The sequence below is a fragment of the Bos javanicus genome, chromosome 19, assembly GCF_032452875.1.
Source record: "Bos javanicus breed banteng chromosome 19, ARS-OSU_banteng_1.0, whole genome shotgun sequence".
Lineage (NCBI taxonomy): Eukaryota > Metazoa > Chordata > Mammalia > Artiodactyla > Bovidae > Bos > Bos javanicus.
Window position 1 is genome coordinate 8,429,100 of NC_083886.1, and position 21,211 is coordinate 8,450,310.

General features: G+C 40.7%; 1 protein-coding gene across 1 annotated transcript in view; it reads left to right on the top strand.

Moving 5' to 3' along the window:
- The window catches only part of ANKFN1 (ankyrin repeat and fibronectin type III domain containing 1), a 490,285-nt gene that overhangs the window by 319,922 nt on the left and 149,152 nt on the right, over positions 1-21,211 (top strand). Inside the window, exons 5-7 of the mRNA XM_061390028.1 lie at positions 2,231-2,441; positions 15,862-16,056; positions 17,814-17,927. Coding sequence (XP_061246012.1) covers positions 2,231-2,441; positions 15,862-16,056; positions 17,814-17,927 — 520 coding nt within the window. The remainder of the gene's footprint in view (positions 1-2,230; positions 2,442-15,861; positions 16,057-17,813; positions 17,928-21,211) is intronic.

The window sequence follows — 21,211 nt, forward strand, 5'->3', positions numbered from 1 at the left end:
AGACTAAAAATAAAACCTGCCAACCTTAGTATTTGGTTACTAAAGGTTTAATCAGACAACCCATACGCTAGGTCAGGACCGCTGGTATTTCAGCATGTTTAACCACCAGGCAATTCCTGGAGAAGATACCAGATAAATGTATGGATAGTATATGTGTTGCTCTTCTCCCATGAGCTATAACAATATGTATTTGAGAGAATTCTAAAGGTTTTCTCCTTTGTTTACTATTAATATTCTGAAAGAAACTTTCAAAGGAAATATATTGTCTCTAGCTATTTTTTTTCTATAGGTGATCTGTAGCCTATGAATATTGAAATTTTGGCCCTCTCAGGCAGCAAAGCAGTTTGTTACCTAATCCACTGAAACCTTCCCTGAACACTACCTCTTGATTCCCTCATCTGAGGTTTCAGAAATGCGAGGATTCAGTGACTGTGACTCCAGGTTGAGAAAGCGCAGAGGTTAGTACAAAGGAGTTAGGGAGTCAGTCTGCAGGCAGTGTGGACCTAGTAAAAATGTGTAAATAGTGAAGGGACATGTAGCATTGTACATTTTAGAAAGATTACCCTTGTATGGAGTAGTGATGGAGGAGTCTCAGACAAGAAACAGGTAGGTCATTGCCATAATCTGGGAACAGTCTGAGCAACAGTCCAGACATGGGGATGGAAGAGGAGGGGCTAACAGAGAAAGGGCATGTACCCTCAATCGCAAGCTAGTCATAATGTAAGTTACCCGTGCTACGTTATCTATGCCAGCATTCTCCATACTATGTTTTGTAGAACATTATTCCAAGACAGTTAAAACAAACACAATGAAAAATATGTTCTGTGGAAACAATTATTTGAAACAGGTCATATTTCTCACCTATGAGAGGATCATAATTGCATATTAAAATTAGTAAAGGCCTTGGGACTTCCCTAGTAGCTCAGGGGCAAAGAATCCGCCTGCCAATACACAAGACACAGGTTCTATCCCTGATCCGGGAAGATGCTACTTGCCACAGAGCAACTAAGTCCATGCACCATAGCTATTGAGCCCCTGCTCTAGAGCCAGCGGGCCTCAACCGCTGAGCCCACAAGCCACAGTTACTGAAGTCCATGCGCCCTAGAGCCCGTGCTCCACAAGAGAAGCCTCTGCAATGAGAAGCTTATGCACCACAGCTAGAGAGGAGCCCCCACAGCAGCAGAGCTAGAAAAAACCCATGCAGCAACAAGGACCCAGCACAGCCAAAAATAAAATAAAAGTAGTTTTTAAAAGATGTTAAAACATGATGGTATACAGAAAATTATGTTCAGTCCAGTTCAGTCGCTCAGTCATGTCCGACTCTTTGCAACCCCATGGACTGCAGCACGCCAGGCCTCCCTGTCCATCACCAACTCCCAAAGCTTACTCAAACTCACGTTCATGGAGTTGGTGATGCCATCCAACCATCTCATCCTCCATCGTCCCCTTCTCCTCCTGCCTTCAATCTTTCCCAACATCAGGGTCTTTTCCAGTGAGTCAGTTCATCACATCAGGTGGCCAAAGTATAAAATAAAATTATTTTTTAAAAGATGTTAAAAATAATAATAATATACAGAAAATTATGTAATGTAATTAATTTTTAAAAATTAGCAAAGACTTTGAGAGGTCTTACAGTAAAATAATGCAATAACTTGATGTAATCTAATATTGACCAAATTCATTTGACCACATGTTACTTTCTTCATAGAACACCTCATAATGGCCTCCTGAACAGTATTCCACAGAAGACTGGTTTGAGAAAAACTGATGTCTGCTCTTATCTATAGACTGTATACTGAATTGTCTCCATGCACCCAAGTGTACAGATCTTTTCAGTGCCCATTAGAAAGACGGAGGGAGGGCCCAACAGTGTTTGCTTTAGAGACCTGGGCGTAAAGGGGCTTCTCTGGTGGCTCAGTCGGTAAAGAATCCGCCTGCAATGCAGGAAACCCAGGTTCGATTCCTGGGTCAGGAAGATCCCCTGGAGAAGGAAATGGCTACCCACTCCAGTATTCTTGCCTTGGAAATCCCATGGACAGAGGAGCCTGGTCAGCTACAGTCCATGCGGTAGCAAGAATCGGACAGGACTTAGTGACTAAACCACCACCACCATCATACCACTTATAAGTGGAAATGTAGTCCCTGAAGCAGTCCCTGAAATCTACAACAGCCAGGCCACGAAGACAAGCTGGTCGATGAAACTGTGCTAACCTACTTCATTCTTCTCCAGAACTTCCAGGGCAATGAAGCCATGTTTGAAGCAGTTGAACAGCAAGATATGGATGCTGTGCAGATCCTCCTGTATCAGTACACACCAGAAGAACTAGATCTCAACACACCTAACAGTGAGGGATTGACACCTCTGGATATTGCCATCATGACCAACAATGTACCCATTGCTAGGATTCTTCTGAAGACAGGGGCCCGAGAAAGTCCACACTGTAAGTAAACTTGAGAATAAAACATATACTATTAAGGCCAGACCCCAGTTTTATACCACGGAAGTAGTCATTACTGGCCGTTGGAAAGAATGATTGACTAACCATAGGCTCTGAAATCCTTTACACGTTTTCATAAACTGTCATGCAGATAGTGATGGTGCTTATATGTCTAAACATCCAGTTACACTTTAAATAGAATATACGGAGTGGTATTGAACAGGAACCTCAAAGGAACTTCCTCTTAAGAATTGAACGCAAGTTTTAAGATATGCAAAATACCCCAAACAGGGCTATAGCACAGGAAGTATACACAGAGAAAAGAATGAAATAGAAAAAAGAATGAGCGTGTGTGTGTGTGTTAGTGTCTTTCTATTCACAGTCAATATGGTGGCTCCATTCATTTATTCACTTAATCAACAAACACCAAAGAAAGGCCACGTTCTAAGTATTTGGAATGTAGTGGTGAGCAAGATAAAATCTCTGCATTTATAGAACTTATATTCCAGTGGAGGAGGTTTCCAACAAGCCAGAAAGTAAATCAAATATAAATTCAAATGGTGATAAACACTATGAAGAAATAAAGTGAATGAATGGGTAGAGATGGATAGAGTGGGACTATTTTAATAGAATTGGGCAAGAGGAGTCTCTCTGATGTAGTGACACTTGCTCCTAGTCCTAGATGATATCAAGGAATGATCCATGAGAAGATCTGGGGGCTAATTCTAGGCAGAGTGAACGGCAGGTAGAAAGGTTCTGAGGCAGGCAGGAATGAGATTGCCATGTTTCTGAAGAACAAGAAGGCCAGAGTGGCTAAAGCAAAATGAACACAGGGGAGAGTGATGGCCGAGGGAGACGTCACCAGGACCAGATCGTTCGGGATTAGAGAGGCCATGGCGAGATGCTTCACTTTGATTGTGTGATAGAGACATAGGGAAACGGTTTAAGCAGATGAAAGACACCTTCTGGGGAATTCGCTGGCAGTCCCATGGTTAGAACTCCGCACTTTCACTGCTAGGGCTCAGGTTCAATCCCTGTCGGGGAACTAAGGTCCTGCAAGCCACATGACGTGGCAAAAAAAAAAAGAAAGACATTCTGCTTTACGTTTTAAAAGATCCCTGCAGTGCTCTGCAGAGAAGACACAGTGATGAGAGCAATTGTGAAATTGTAAAAACCAGCTAGGAGGCCATTCTAATGGTCCAGGAGACAGATGCCAGTTACTTGGATTACCACAGTGGTGACATTGATGGTGAGCAGGGGTGGAATTCTGGATGTCTTTTTTAACAGCTTTATTGAAATATAATTTACGTGCCATACAATTCACCCCCTTATCATGTATAGTTTAAAGATTTTTAGTTGCACAGGCTTGTGCAACCATCACCACAATCAATTTTAGACCATTTTCATCACCCCAAAAGAAACCCCATACCCTTCCGCTATCACACCCCCAACTGCCCACTCCTCTCAGCCCTGGACAGCTACTGTGTGTTCCTATAGATTTGCCTATTCTGGACATTTCACATAAATGGAAGCATTCAATATGTGGTCTTTTGTGAATGGCTTCTTTCTGAATGTATTTTGAAGTAGAGCTGATAGTACTTGCCAAAGGGAGCTGCTCTGGGGCCATCAACCCTGCCCAGGAGTGGATGGGATAAAATCACACAGCCCTTGCCCTGTGCCAGGCACTATTCTGAGCACTTTACATGTATTGACTCCTTTAATCCTCACACAACATTCTGAGGTAGGCACTCACATTCCCCTAGGTGCAAACTCTCTGACCCAATGACCACAGTGGCTCTGAGCCACCGTTTTTATGTTTCCTAAAAGAAAAAAGTAAACTCATCAAATTGTTAGTTTGACTAATACTGATTCACTCACTTCCAAGTGGTGAGACCCAGAAGGCTGAAAGAGAAGAAACAAATATATAATTAGAGGTCACATCTATGCTCCTAAATTTCATAAAACCCCGCCACCCAAAGACTAGGTACAGAGGCAGATCCTTGTATCAGAAAACTCTTTCTTTTAAAAATGCTAAGCTCACCACATCCATGTCAAAAAGAATGAGGACTTGGGTTCAGTAGCATGGGGCTCTTCAGTAAGAGCTCCTTCGTCAAAAGTGCAGCTTCTTTTTAGTGGAACTGGAGGGTTTGGATGGATGGGCAAAGAAGGATGGAAGAAATGAGAAAGGTTTATTTGCTGCCTTCCAATTTATGTTGCAATAATGTCTGTCCCAAAGACCCAGTGAGAGAGCAGTGGAGAGAGAATCAAGGGGTCTGAACACAGAGAATGCAGACTGAGCCCCATTCTATAGGAACAAGGAGACCATTCATCCAGATGTTGCCTGCACCGAGCTGGATGAAACATTACTCTTACTTACCTGAGACGCTACAAAAAATGTCTGCATTTTCCACGAAACCAGTAAGACTCCCAATCCCCCTCAATCCCCTTTGTGCATAATTAAATCTCCATAAAAGAACCCAAGTAGTAAATATCTAGTTAAACCAAAAGAAAATTCATTGAAAAGATCCCTGGTTTTTCCTCATTCCCTGTGGGATGATAACCACATTATCATCACCAAGTTGTAAAGGATAGTGAGAGAGAAACCCAGCTTTTAGCCTCCAGGTAATATGATACCTAAGTCACCTCGGCCACCCAAAAAGTTAAAGAGACAGGATCGTGTATAGACTCCCACGTGTGGAAGAATGGCAAAGGACAGCTGATTGAGGGCCTATGAAATCTCCACGTACATTCTCTCCAGTTTTCACACTGGCCCTTCAGGATAATGTTATTAACTCCATTTTGAAGAAGAGGAATTTGTGATTCTGAGAGGTTATGTGACTGACCGAAGGTTACATCGAGCAAATGAATAAGGGCGTCAAGGATTGAAGTCCAAGTGTGTGGGATACCATACCTGGGGTCCTGCTGTGCAAATTTATTCTCTTTGCAAGTAACCAGTATGGAAGGCTGTGGCCACTGGGCCCCTTTCCCTTTTCCTTTTTGCTATTTGCTAAAATTCCATTGTGTGTTTCTTTGTTCTGTTCTGTGCCCTGAGCTGCCATTTCTGTTGGAAAAAAAGCAGGATATAAGAACACAATCTGCTTTCAGGGATTTTTAATTCACTTTATATATCAAGTATAAAAGAAATCAAATTGCTTCTGTGCGTGAGTATGAGTCAGCCCATGAGAAAAACAGTCTGGCAGCTATAACCAGGTAAGCAAGCACCTGTGCAAACCGTTCCACAGAAGCAGTAGAGGCAGGATAGAAGAGTAAAAATAATACCACTAACAATGAGGTCTTCAGTTCTTAGAGCATTTTACACACTGCGAAAATGCTTTTGCTTACATTTGATCCTGACCACTGGTTTGTGAGATGAGAGTTGCCCGAAATAACAAAAGACCAATAATTCATCCAGTGCTCCAAAGCTAATAAGTGGTGGACCCACAATTTGAACCCAGATCTTCTATATTAAATGCTTTGGCATTTAGTATTAAATGTATTTAGTATTTAGTATTAAATGTTTTAGGTGTTTGTAGAAAAGTATTAGCCCACTTCCGGACACAATGTGGATATTCAGTTCCTTTCTTCCCTGACTCTCCTCCACCTGTTCATCTTCTATTGCCTGTCAAATATTCAGGATTTCTAACAGGGTAAAATTTCTGTCTTCCCTTCCCCTGTGTGTTCCCTTCTGAAAACAGCCCAATACTCTTTTCATTATGCCAACCAAAGATTTCAACATAATTCAGAAGAAAGTCCTCTGTATTTGTCTCCATTTCAAAACAGGAATCATAAAAACACACATATGTTTGGGGACTTAACCTCCTAAGCCATTGGTCAGGCACGTTGTCCAGGTTTTAGCCCCTCCATTCATAGAGCTATATGGAGCTGTTCTTAATAAACATGGCTCGAAATTCAGCCATGAACATTTCCTTATTCGTAAGCGAAGCGCCAGAAGCGGCCACCCAAATTTGCACACTGCCCCAAGGTTAAATATATACAGAACTTCAGCCTGCTCGTTAGATGAATCAACTGTCTTTATTTGGCAACTTTTTTCTGTTCCTCCCACCTTTAGGTGAGCAGCACAAAGTAATATTCATTCCTTCTAGAAGAAAACATGAGCCATTATTGAAGTAGAATCCCACATAGGTGTGCCGAGCTTAGGAAACAGGCCCAGAATCTCAAAGGACCAGACCTAGGAAAACTAATGCACAGAGGTACTTCAGGATACCTGGGGACTATCTTTTTGATTTTTTTACCCGCTCAGTATCCCCCTTGCTATAACACATACTCAGTTGAACCACTGCTGTCTGAGAAAGACTTGCTCCGTATCTGAAAGTCCCCTGTCATAAACCCCTCCCTTATTCCAACTCATATCCTGCCCTCCCCTTGGACTCACACTTCCACAGTCTCCAGAGGAGTTTACTGAATCATCGGTGCTTTTCTGAGGTTGCTACCTACTTGGCATCATTTAGGCTTTCCCCATGGACAGAGGAGCCTGGCAGGCAGAGTCGGACCTGACTGAGTGGCTGAGCACAGCACAGCATAGGCTGTATAAACAGTGATCATAAAGAAACTAGTTATTTTTGGACACCTACCATATGCAAATCTGGCCACTCACATGAATGTTATCTCATCTTTCGATCCCAACACCTGGCACACAGTAGGAGCTGAGAAATTTTCAGGTGAAATGTTAAGACCTGTCTTATGCTGTTGGGAATCACAGGTATTGAATTTTAGCACACATACATGCGCACTCACACACACAATGCATGAAGAAAACTTTGTCTTCCAGTAATTTACACTGTGGGGAACCTTCTGTTGCTGCTATTACTGTGTCTTCCAGGCACTGTTTTGAAATTTGGTTGCAGACATAGCCTGACTTTTTGTTTTTACACTGATTAATCACATGGCAGACTGTTCTTCTTTCTGCCCTTTCCTATAGCTGCATTCTCCCTTCTGCCCCGACCCTCTCCTCCCTCTCTGCATTCCACTGTGAACTCCTCTCTCTTGCTTTCCCTTGGATACTGCCTGTGGCACTAGGAAATGTCTCCCAGCGTTAGTTATGTTCCGTTACTTCATAAAATGCGATCGCAGAGTAGCTGTCATCTGAGTGTGGTGCAGACACCAATGTCAAAATCTGGCAGCCTTGTCAGGATGCACCACTCGTTTCTGCAGTAGTCGAGGGTCCATGCTGGTGCTGGGACTGGTTCAGGGCACGTCTAAGAGGTGTGACTATAAACTAATGAGGCTGGCTTTATGTAAACAAACACACCAGGAAGGCTACAGTCCACACGAACGTTATCCTGTAACAGGGTCCTCATGGGAGACCCCACGCTTGCCTCAACAGTGCTGCCATTGCCCTAAACACTTCGAGATTTGTCCTCAGAGCCAGTTTATGAGAAAATCTGACTCGTTGCTCAGAGTCACACCTGATTTTTGTTCCAAAACAGCATTGCTCAGCGTCATCACCCTCCCTGTTTACCAGACGTGGCTTCCAATGATTTAGAGAGGTTTCCTGAAATCAAATCTACCCTCAAAAGACAATGAGTTTCAGCCATTAAAACTATGTAAAGGACAAGGCTTAAGCAGGTCTCTAGAATGTGTCCCCAGATATTTTTGTCTGCTTCATTAAAATAGATGTACAAACCATCACCCTGACTTATGAACTTGCTCCTCCTCAAACCTTATCCCATACTGCTCAGCCCTCACCTGTGATACGCAAACCTCCATTCCATTCCTTAAACACACCTCACTATCTTATTAGAGGGCCTTTGTATGGCTATTCTCCATGCTTGAAAAGATTGAGTGCTTTTAATCTTGATCATTACATTGCCAACTCCTTCTTAACATTTCAGTTCAAATTTCACATCTTCAAGAGAGGCTTTCTTTGGCCACCAAGTCCAAGGTCTAAAGTCTCTTTCTTTTTTTTTTTTTTTCACCTTGAGTTTATGGGGATCTTTAGTCTCTTTTAGCAATTTAAAGATGTTGGGAGCAGCAATAGAAAGTATATAAAAAAAGATGTAAGGCAAGAACTGTTCTCCATATCCACTGTTTTGGGCATGGGAGGCCATTTTTTTAAACAAGATTTTACCTATTTCATTTTTATGTAGATAAGTGTATTAGGCTAGACTTTGCTGTAGTAACAAAAATACCCTCCCCCAATTTCAGTGAACTTACCACAAAGGTTTATGTATGGCTCATGCAAGCTTGCTTGGGTTCAGGCCACCCTCCCTGGGCAGTTGACCTCCATGCTTGAGTGAGAGGAACTGGGTGGCATAGAGTTGTACATAGGTCTTAAGAGTTTATTCTGCAAGTAAAGCCACTTCTGATCACATTAGTTTATTTTAATTTTCTGCATAGCACTGAAATCACTATACAATATTTTCTCACTGTTTTGATTTCCTTATTTTCTCTCTCCTCTGCCTTAGAATGTAAACTCCAAAGAGCAAAATTTGTCTCATTGGTCACTCTATCCCCATCAAAGAGTAGGCACTTGATAAATATGTGTTTAGTTGAACTGAATAAATCCCAAGACTACTTCTACTTCTTTTGAAGGGTGTGAATACCTTATTAATTTCGAAGGGAATAATTTTACTAAATATCAAGTGAATTTACCTCTTTTATTTCCAAATAATTTTTTAGACATCAGGTATCCATAGCCTAAGTTCCAGTCACTTGCTTTTCAAGAGTTGATAACTGTTCTTTCATTCTTTTCTTTTTATTTTTTAAATATTCCTGCAACACTGAATGTATTCTCCTTTCCCAAAATTAAAACATGCATAAGGTATAAAGATACCTTTGTTGGCCAACCCAACACCACATGTGCACATGCACACACTCACTGTCCAGGCTTCTGTCCCTCAATTCGACCAACATAACCACTGCTCTGCTCTAAAGACAGAATTTGCGCCAGAGGATCCACTTCCAAACTTACTCAAGTGACTGCTGGTGAGAGGTCTGTGTTCCTTCCTGTATGCACCTCTGCATTGCACTGCTCCCTACCATGGCAATTGACTTCCCCTGCTGCTGCTGCTGCTGCTAAGTCACTTCAGTCGTGTCCGCCTCTGTGCGACCCCATAGACAGTAGCCCACCAGGCTCCCCCGTCCCTGGGATTCTCCAGGCAAGAACACTGGAGTGGGTTGCCATTTCCTTCTCCAATGCATGAAAGTGAAAACTGAAAGTGAAGTCGGTGAGTCTTGTCCGACTCTTAGCGACCCCATGGACTGCAGACCACCAGGCTCCTCCATCCATGGGATTTTCCAGGCAAGAGTGCTGGAGTGGGGTGCCATTGCCTTCTCCTTGGCTTCCCCTAGAGGACATTATTTAAGAGAGGGAGAGACCAACCTAGATGGAAGCACCAGTCTCTTTTGTAACCTAACACCAGAGGTGGTATGTTATCACTTTTGCTGAATCTTGCTGATCTTGATGCCCAGCGCAGATCAGCTCTGGTACAAGGTGTGAAAACTAGGACAGCGAGATCACTAAGGGGTCTCTTAAAGGCTGGCTCCTCTACTACTTATCTAAGATCGTTGAGAATCAAACGCAATAGGTTTAAAACATTTCCCTGGCACGTTGTAAATGGTCAAATAAATTGTTAGCCAATATAACTCTCCAAAACAAAATAAAACAAGCCAGGACTTTCTGGTAGAGAATTTAAATATTTTACCCATCTGTTGTATGGTCTGTGCTGTGAAAACACTGCCCAATATAAGCAGTTTTTAAAGTTTGTAGGATTTTGTGTTCTAAAACTACGCTGTCAGGCATAGACATACGACTGTCGAGTACTTGAAATGTGTCCAGTCCAAATTAAAATGTGTTTTAAATGTAAAATTACAATGAATTTTTAGGGCTTAAATACCATATATATATAATTAATAATTTTATACTGATTCCACATTGAAATGATACTGTTTGGATCTATTAAGTTAAATATATCATGAAAATTAATTTCACCTATTTCTTTTTGCTTTTTTAATGTCACTACTAGGAATTTTTAAATGATGAGACACACTGTATTTCTATTGGACAGTACTAAAAAATCAGCAGAAGTTACAGCTATCTTATTTCATCTTTAACCCCTCTATGACATTATGGAGAAATCTGCTTTGGATATTCTAAATAAGTTCTTCAATTATTTTGTGTGTTTGTTTCAGAGAAAATGTCCATTTGCCCCTTGGAGTTTGGGAGACGTGGGCAGAAAATCTCTATGTCAATAGCTCTAGCTTCTTAAAGAGCAACAATTACAACATACACTATATAATGTGGACTTTGTGTGTCCACATTCTGCTGAAAGTATCAGAGAAAAACATTCCAGAGCCCCATGTCCAAGTTGTAATGAGTTCTAAGAGAAGAAAGTTCACAGTAATTGAAATGAAACGTTCAATCTCCAAATCACTAAAACGTTTTGGGAATTACACTCTCAAAGTCCTTGGGAAAACCTGAAAATAAGAACGGGTTGAGACCCAAGTGAATTTTGAGCCCTGAATCTTATTAAGACAGGTAAATTGCAACTTATGTTTTGAGTTTTTTTTAATTAAAAAACATTTAATTATTAAAATATCTCTATATTACTTCTTTTGACATTCCTAGCTGGAAACAAGTCAGTTGTGAGGTTGTTAGAAATCACAAGTCATTTATGATCAGCAAAGATAAATTTTATTAACTGCTATTCTTGTTTGCCCAGAGGATATTGGCTTACAATGCAAGGTTTATACATAAGTGACCTTGTTTTCTCCTTTGAAATTAAAGATAGGGTTGAAATTGACACCACTGAGTATATAATATATTTTTTGAATGGAAGCTAAAACAGAGCATTTGTATCTGGGGTAAGAGATTTTTATTTTTTGATGGAAGAACACAAAGGTATTTTATAAAAACAAGTATTTGATTTATGTTTGTGTGCCTCTTAAGTATAACACAGACCAATGGGTTTAATAAAAATTATATAAACCTGTACTAATTGAGAGTCTTCCGTGTACAATCACTGGTGAGCAATGAGTTCCCCTCATGAAGAAAATCATACAGAACCAAGGGTACTATAGAAGAGGCACCTAAGGCTAGTGGTAAACATCCTTCTACCACTGAGTTTAAATGATTATCTTATTGCCCCGTATTTCTCATCAGTGAAAACAAGGGAAATGCCAATGACAATAGAAAAGTTATCACTACATTGCAAAATAGCGTATCATTAGTAATGGGCAAATGTATTTTTTTAAGTAAGCCAAATGAATCATTCCCTGGAATTGTCAATAAAAAATTAAAATTAGTTTACATTTTACTCTTTATATTTTTCAAGCTTTAAGCAATTTAGGCCCCAATTCACCAATTGCAAGGTAAAAGAAAAAAATTAAGAAATGTAAGGCTAATAAGTAGTTGCCAGTCAGTAGGTTAGATTCTGATGGTGAAGAAAATCCACTCGGTCTGATTATTACTTATCTCAGGATTTAAACAGTAACCGTAATTGTATTCTTTGAACACCAAGTTCCTGCCCCTCCCCCCGTTCCCACCCCAGTAGTTAATTAGCTGGGCAGGTCTTAGAACAAATACCCACTCAGAAACACTGGGTGGTAGAAATGCTGTTGATAATTAAACACCACAATAGCATGGAGCCTATTTCAGGAGCCAAGTGGTCTTGCCCCAGCCGAACCGCTCACCACACACTCACAGACCCTCTATTATGCTGGCTATGGCTGCACAGAGGGATAGCTGCCTGACTGGAGAAGGGATCAACTGCAGGAAGAATGAAAAGACCAACCTCGCAAACAGGTCCCGGAGTTCCGGACTCAAGGGGAAAATATCCAGAGAGTAGAAGTAAAGGGAGAATGGATCCAAGAAGGGAAGTCACAGGCAGGAAAATTGATCACAGAATAGATGTTAACCTTCCTAGTTTCTCTGTCCAAACGAACCACCAACATAAGCTCACCAATCTTGCGCCAAATAGATAGCACTTAGAAAAGAGCAATACATAAAGAATAGGTTGATCTGCATTCCATTTGGGTTTAGCGGAAGTTCACCGAGTTTAAGGTTTTTAAGTTGGAACATCATCCCACCTCCCTGGATATCAGTTTATCTTTAAAAAATAAGGGGGTTGAAAACGTTCTCATTCTGGGTGGAAAAAATAGGAATGAGATTCCCCAAACAATCTCCAAGGTGTCAAAAAGCTGAACAGACACATCATTACTCAAGATAAAACTACACAGTCTAAATATGATTATCATGTTTACCTGCTTTTCCTTAAAACGTTAACTCAGTTTGCTAGGTTTGATTATCTAATGCCGAACAGATGCTTCTATTGGTAGTTATATAGGTCATTATTAATAGGGAGAAAAATGATTACTTTAAGTCAGCTGATTTGGCAGTCAATAAAGAAAATCTTTCAAGAGAGAGTGTTTTATTAAACTATTAAAAAATCCATAGGATAAAAATAATAAAAGGTTTGCTTGGTGAAATGGTTTGAAACCACTGGCTGAGTTAGTGCCTCTCCAACTGGTGCATGAAATTACCTCTAACGGAAGCAAGTGAGTAGGTATATTCCCAGGGGCACCTGGGAACTTAGCCTGGAAAAAAAAGAGAGAAAGAGATCTATAATCTTTCTTTTCTAATCTTCATTTTTTCAGGAATATGTCCCACTCTTCTCCGTAAGAGAAGAGCTTGTTTTAACTTCTAAATAATTTGCTTTCATCAAAATCTGCCTAGAAATTTCAATGTTCCTGAAAGACAGACATATTTATTCTGAGACTTGAGAGATACCCACTGAACTCCAACAATACCACCACCATACTGTATTGTAAGTTAGATGTCTCAGTTTGAGAAGCACATGTAGCTAAACCATCTTGGAAAACTTACTCGGCCATAAAATTCTCTGTATCTTTCTTGTTATTCTATGAAGAGGTGAATGCTTTATTTTAAAGATTCAGAGTCCTTTTACTCCTACAACTCAAACAGCATCAAGTCTTCAGTCTAGGAATAAAGGCAAAATCTAGAAACAAAATGTGTTGTGCTAGGAAAAGCAGGAAAAATTTCAGGGGGAGCCAAGCACAGCTCAAGAGAAGCTGTCCATCTGAAATACCACCTGGAATTCACACCAGTAATAACTGTTGTGGATATAAAAATTAATAGGGGGGATTTCATAGTATTAGAAAAATTTATTTTTATAAATCATGTGTCTATCGCCCAAGTGTTGACGCATGCATGCAATTCAAACATCAGGCTCACAATAAAAAGCTCACTGAATGACTTAGCAAGGACAATTCCCCCATTTTGTCCATAATTTGGAGTGGAAGAAGGTGGGGGGAGTGGGTAAAGGGTGCAGTTACTGGGTCAATTAATCAACCTGAAAACTGTGACACAAACTCTGACGCCTAACCTATGTCTAAAAATACACAAATGTATACGAATTTGTTTTAAACTGTCAATGCCTATATTTAGGACCTTCCCAGCAAGGCTATAATGAGACTGTGTTTGAGGGCTTCAGTCATAGCAGACTCTACCATTAATCTGAAGTTAGTTAAATTAACAGCATTTAGTACTGACTTGTCAATCTCACTGCTTCAGGAAATTGCACCTTGAGGCTACTAATATTGCCAATTTTTCCACAGGAGTATGCGCCTGCGTGTGCGAATGTGTATTTTTTTTTTTTCTCCAGAACCTCTGTGTTCATACAGCATCATTGCTTCCCTACACCCACAGCACTTACATTATCATTTATTCTGGCCTCCTTTAGCCTTCCCAAGGGGTTCTGCATAGTGTAGCTTCTCAGTGAAAGAGTTTTTTAGCTCTATATTTGTTTGTTTATTTTTCTGTCATGGCTCATGACTGAGGCTTTAAAAAAAAGTGTGACAGTATTTAGAGTACATGATTGACTGCTACAGCAACATGCATTAACCATGACAAATCTGCAGCAAAACACAGTCCTGAGTGTTCTAAACAGCAACTTTAAAAAGAAAGAAAAAACGAAAAAGACTCAACTAATTTTTCATTGACTTCATCTGTAAATAAATTTAGATTGATGGTAAGCAGGGGCAATAATAAATTAGTATTCATTTCCTGTAATTAATGCAAACATGCCTATGAACACACGACAATATGAATATATAACCACGTAATTTCCATTTCAAAATACACCTAAAATTTTTCACTTTGTGTTATCTTCATAATATTTTCCCTCTTAATTCGAAGAATAAAATGGTTAGATATCTTTCCCACCCACCAGGGGGAAATATTGTTTTGGTCACAGAGGGTGTCAAACACGTTTTGGTGACAGATCTGCAGAACCTGGTTCTGCTCTGTTATATTATTTGTGTAATCCTCTACCCTATGCATGCTAAGGTTCTCTTCTCTTATTTATCACTAACCAGGAAGAGCTCCACTGAAGTGGCCAAGAGACCACCTAGGCAGGCCCTCACATGCATGAGTGCCATGACTGGACAGCAAGAAGCAGACTCCCAACCTGACATAAGAATTTGAAATGTTCTGTCACTGACATGAACGTTCACTCACACAGGTTGGGTAAATAATATGATGTGAATCAAATAAAGATTATTACACACACTGAATTAAAAAAAAAATACCAAGCCTGACAACCTTTCTTGGCAAGAGGAGTTAGTAAAACTTGCTCTCTTGGGCACGGGCATCTCTAGAAATCATTCGCACAGTCAGAGCACAATTAAAGGGTAGAATTGATCAAAGATCACACCCAAGTCATCCAACCATCAGGACTCACTGGTTCTATTGTGGCAGTAATAGTGGAACACTTTGTTAACAATCCCTGGGTTGGGAAGATCCCCTGGCGAAGGGATAGGCTACCCACTCCAGTATTCTGGCCTGGAAAATTCCATGGACTATATAGTCCATGGTGTCACAAACAGTCAGACACGACTGAGCGACTCTCTGTGAGCAATAAATAAATTGACTAACAATAACAAAATTACCACTAAGTAAAATCCCTATGAGCTAGAAAGAGTATAAAAACAGAAGATTTGATCAGGTTCTACAAAAACAAAAACACAGCAAAAACCAAAAACACATCTTCCGCAGAATGCAACTTGCCTCATGAATGACTTTCCTTAAGACCTTGCTAGTCCTACAAAGCTTTTGCCCGTAAGTGTTTGTACCTCTGAAGATCCCGGAAACAAGTATGTACAACATGAAAGAGAAGTGGGCCTCTGCCAGCGGCATTCTAATGACCTCTGCTAGGCAGCTATTTGGGCCAGAGGGCAATGGGAATCTCTTAAACTGATATGTTTACCATTTAATCTAGTTGTGTCACCAATTAGACCTTATCACAGTAAGATAGCTAATAATGAATATAGATTCCACTTGCCCCAGGCATTTTTAAAAACTCGTAGTAGACTCCCAGATACCCTGTCAACAAAGCAGCGTTTGCCCAGAAAGAAAAAGCGAGTCAGCCCATTTCTTTCCTTCCAGTTGTCAGCCTGGAAAGCCGATCTATACACCTCAACACACTGGTGCAGGAAGCCCAGGAGAGGGTGAGCGAACTGTCTGCTCAGGTGGAGAATGAAGGATTCAGTCTGGACAACACAGAGAAAGAGAAACAGCTGAAAGCTTGGGAGTGGAGGTACCGACTCTACAGACGCATGAAAACAGGCTTTGAACATGCCAGTGAGTATAAGCAGAGGACTTGTTCGTTTAACTAGACTGAACCCTGGTTTGAGACAGCAGGACTTCTTTCACTGATTTTTTGCCACTCGAGGGATCACGGATGGCCGTTGTCAGCCTCTTTGAGCAGGGGTTCTGGGAGGCTGTCAAAGGGGCTTTTGTCTTGCTTGATTTTCTGGCTCCTGATAGGTTCTTTGACCACAGCCATGAGGCTTTAGTGCCGTTGGCTGCCCTCCATCGTGTCACACTCATCTAGCTCCTTCCTCCCGCTACACCCTAATGTCTAATGGCCTGGATGGTCTGATTCCCTAAGTGGCTTCTTTTTGAGATGTGGAGGTGGAAAAATACTTGTTTGCCTATCTGTCCAGTTTCTGCTTCAAGTTCAAGATTAAGTTGTTTTCAACTCTCTACTATATACAGCTTATATAAACTGACCTTCAGTTACTACAGCCAACAGAGAAGGATAACCAACCTATGAATTATGCTTTTGTCCGCACTTCCATTCTCTTTACCAGTTCTTTTTGTTAATTCAAGAAAAGCTTTGTTTCAGGATAATACTCCTTAGCATTGGAAGGCACGGCTTAGTGTCACCCTACTATAAAAATTCATATACAATCCGAACACTTGTAAAACATTAAACTCTTATTCCAAAAGGTGATCTTATTTAAACAACAAAAAAATTAGACTTGAAATGTTTAATATAAGGAAAAGCTCAGTTCCTTAGTTTGGGAACTATCTGCCTCTGCTTCGTGATAAACACCAAAGGCAGAGAAATTCTTGTTTTCTGTAGTATGGTATTCTAACTACCAAATCTAGGCCTAATCCTTTCTCTTGAAGCAAATAGCTTAAGTAACACTCATGAAAGGTTGCTTTTAATATTAACAATCCCTTTAGTAATGCTAATAACATGCTTTAAATAAAAAGCATTTCAATAATTGTTGAAATTATTTTCAGCAACTGTTTCAATAAATGCATTTACCATTGTACCTCATTTAGGATAGATTAATACTAGAATTAATACTAGAATCATCAAATCATTAACGATGCCATTTTAAAATTTTTTTCTAAATTAAAAAACATCTTCTGGGTGTCAAAAAGTACCCTGAGTAACAGAAGTCCTTTAAAACCTGGGGTTAGTGGACATGACATTTGCCCATGAAGTCTTTCTTAGAAAAATAGTATCTGATGTCATGGGAGGCAGAGTGAGAGCAAGTCAAGTTAGCATTCCATACTGGGAAGAGCCCAGAATTGGGCATCTGAAGCCATGAACTTTCATCCTAGCTATATCTTTACTGTGTTCTTGAACCAGTAATTCGGCCTCTTTGGGTTGAAGTTTCCTCGTCCTAAAAGTGTGGATGTGGTTACTCGTTCTTTCTACCCAACAGGGTTGCAAAAAGGCTCCAGTGAAATGATTTACATAAAAGTAGTTCTACCTACAATATTGATTCCTGCTAACACTTTCTGACCTCCTCTCCACTGGTCCAGCCCAATCTTCTATTGTGTTTCTAAGATACTTTGAGAAGGCTTAACTGGTATTATTTACCCCTTCAGAAGATGTTCTAATGCTCAAATAAGACCACGATGGCAACAAATAAAGGCCATTGAGACTTCTAATGAAAATGCTCAAAGGCAAAAGCTATTAGGCTCTACAAACAAATGTCTCCATCGTGTGTGTTTCAGGGTATCCTTTGAAGAGACAGGAACATTGTTTGAAAAGGATTTGCTCTGTTAAGATCCTTGTGTTTCTCCTTCTGTCCCAGGAGCCCCCGAAGCACCCACCAGTGCTTGTCTCATGGTAACCAGCAGCACATCACTCACTGTCAGCTTTCAAGAGCCTCTCAGTGTCAACGCAGCTGTAGTAACCAGATATAAAGGTACTGGATTCCAAATATTTTTGTCACTGCTTCTCCTCAAAATACGAACTGCTGTTTGAGGAGCAATTGCACATTTTGCATGTTTGTTTTTCCTGCTGAAAAGATTTTTTTCATCCCATTTACTTTTTAAAGCTGAAGTATTTCCATAGGCATTCACACAGAGAGTGATAAGGTGATGGAGAGTGTCACAGACTAATAGTATTAATATTTCATTCTTGCTTGCAGAGCAAGCACCTCCTCTGTGTATAGCATTCACTTGTGGACAGTTCTGAGTAGGACACGCTAAAGAAGCCGCCTCTGTCTACAGGGCTCAGAGGTTAAAGATATAGCACATACTGAATAGGGGGCATATGAATTAGTAGCTGTAATAGCAGGTAACTAGGGTTGATAATTAAAACAACAATAATATTGGAGATCAGAGAAGGAGAGGGATGGTTAAATGACAGAACTGGAAAGGCCCCAGTGAAGCAGTGGCAACTGGGCCTGGCTTTTACGGATGGCTGAGATTTGAGCCAGAAGATATTCAAAGAAAAGTGAACTCCAAGTGAAGGGAACAGTGAGCGCACATACAAAAGCAAAAACATACCATAACAAGTAGAGGAGAGCAAGGGAGCTTGCAGTGCAGTGGCTCCAGGACAGAGTTCATGAGAAGAAGCAGTGAAATATACAATTGGAAAGTGGAACTAGGGTTAGAAGGGAGGGATAGAATGAGGCTTGAAATCAAGGTTAAGGAATTTAGGCTTTATCTGATGAACTCTGCAGACCACTGAATAAGACAGGGACAAAATCAGAAGTAGATTTTTCAAGCATTTAGGTTCCAGCATGTGTGTGATGTAGCTTCCCAGTGGTACTAGTGGTACAGAACCCACCTGCAAATGCAGGAGACATAAAATACACGGGTTCAATCCCTGGGTCAGGAATATTCCCTGGGGAGGGCATGGCAACCCACTCCAGTATTCTTGCCTGGAGAATCCCATGAAGAGAGGAGCCTGGCGGGCTACAGTCTATAGGGTTGCAGAGAGTCAGACACGACTGAAGTGACTTAGCACACATGCACATACAGTGTATTGGAAGACATGTGGATTTGGAATAAGGAAATAAATTAGGAAGCTATTTTATTCAGGAGAGAGGTCATGACAGCCTGACCTGACTGCTATAGTGGCCCTGGGAAAGGAGAGAGCCCACAGGAGAAAGATTTTATGGAGATGCTATGAGGATAACAGCCAAGGCTTACATGGTGCTTACCACGCTCCAGGCACTGTGTAAAGCCTTTATATTTATTAACTCTAATCCTCACAACAACCTTATAAGGTAGGTGCTGTTATGGTTCCCATTTGCAGATGAGAAAACTGGAGCAATGAAATGACGAACTTACCTAAAGACTCACAGTGGAGCCAGAAATATCACATTATGTTGACTCTTGAATATGATGGACAAAAAAGAAAGAAATCTATTTTCCTGATTCAGGAAGACGTATGAAAATTCCCTGAACAATTCTAAAACTTGATGAGACTCTCCACACATATTCTGAAATGCCAGGCCACAAGGCTGAATTTCTGTGTTCAGGTCACTGCAATTCCCACGGACCACAGAAATGTCCACGTAGTATATGCTTCCTTTCTCCTTCTAGGGCCTGTTCCCAGGAGGACTTTCTATGTCTCCAAATTACCCACAATTTGTAGCTTTCTGAGTTACTTGCAATTTTCCAGATATCTCCACTATTTTTTATATCTTAGGTAAAACAGCATTGGATTGTTTATCACTTTGGGTTTTCTGTATCAAGCTAAGAGAGGGCAGCCTGAGGAAACAGCAGATAAATGAGACCACCAAGAATGGCTGCCCACAGCCATCCTTCAATTCAATTCTGATACTTTCTGTTGGATGCCAAGATTTTCTGAAATTCAGAGCAAGTGTTTGCAGGCAATGTTAGACATGACATTTTCCTTTCTTTCTACCTCCCTCCAGCCCAGGGCTTTGATAAAGAGTTTCATCAATGCTGCCCAACTTGACATTTTCTTCTTACATTTGATTAGTGAGCTATCAGGAGCTAATTTATCCAGACTGTCAGCTATTTAATGCCCAACCATAATGCCAGCAAATTCAATCAACATTCACATATTAACACGTATCATCTCAGGAGACTTGCATTTGGGTGAGGTTGAAATGAAAGGTCACAAATGGGTTTTGTTAGAGACTGGAGAGGCTTAATTAAGTATTATAAATAGAATTGTCTGTTGCATTATGGAGTAGGTTTCCTTGTGTTAATTTATAAGGTCATAAATTGAGTCCTTAACCTGACCACTCTCAAGGGTTATTTAAAACAGCTGCCAGCTTACTGTACCTAGAGACAGCAGGACAGTTTTTAATTCAGGGTTGAAGTAATTATTTAATTATGGAAATACTAACAAAACTACACTGAGACAAGGCTAATTGTTTTCTTTGCATTTAAAAAGAAGAAGAAACCATTAAGAAATCCACAAAATGAAGTGACAATTATCTAATTGGTTAGAGGGAAGGTTTAACCCTGCAGTATTTAGAGTTTGGCAAAAACATATTGCTCTCCAGAACTTTTGGGTTCAGCAAAACCTCAAGCCTATTTTGACAACTGGATATTTTCCCCCTTCATGCTTAAGCCAGTTTTTGAAAGAAAATCTGAATCCTTCTGTTGCTTCTTATTTACATTCAACTCATCAACATGTCAGAGAAGGCAGTGGCACCCCACTCCAGTACTCTTGCCTGGAAAATCCCATGGGCAGAGGAGCCTGGTAGGCTGCAGTCCATGGGGTCGCTGAGGGTCGGACACGACTGAGCGACTTCACTTTTACTTTTCACTTTCATGCATTGGAGAAGGAAATGGCAACCCACTCCAGTGTTCTTGCCTGGAGAATCCCAGGGACGGGGGAGCCTGATGGGCTGCCGTCTATGGGGTCACACAGAGTCGGACACGACTGAAGTGACTTAGCAGCAGCAGCAGCACCAACATGTGGTTTTTTGTTTTGTTTTTTGTTTTCAAAAAACGTTCACTGATATCCAGAAATCTTTTATAGAGCATCTCTTTATATACCAGGCCAACAGGCATCACAACTTGGAGATTAAAGTCATCCATTTCAGCTCAAAACCCAGAAAACGGTCTTGAGTGAGACTCTCTGGACTCTCTGCCTGCATGTTCCTTGAAAACAGTAAAACGGAGCTCAGAGAGCTAGTCTATTTCTAAGTATTTCTTCCTTAGATTCCAAGAGTGCTTACATCTTTCGGTCCCATCTCACCAGTTTTCATGGCTTACA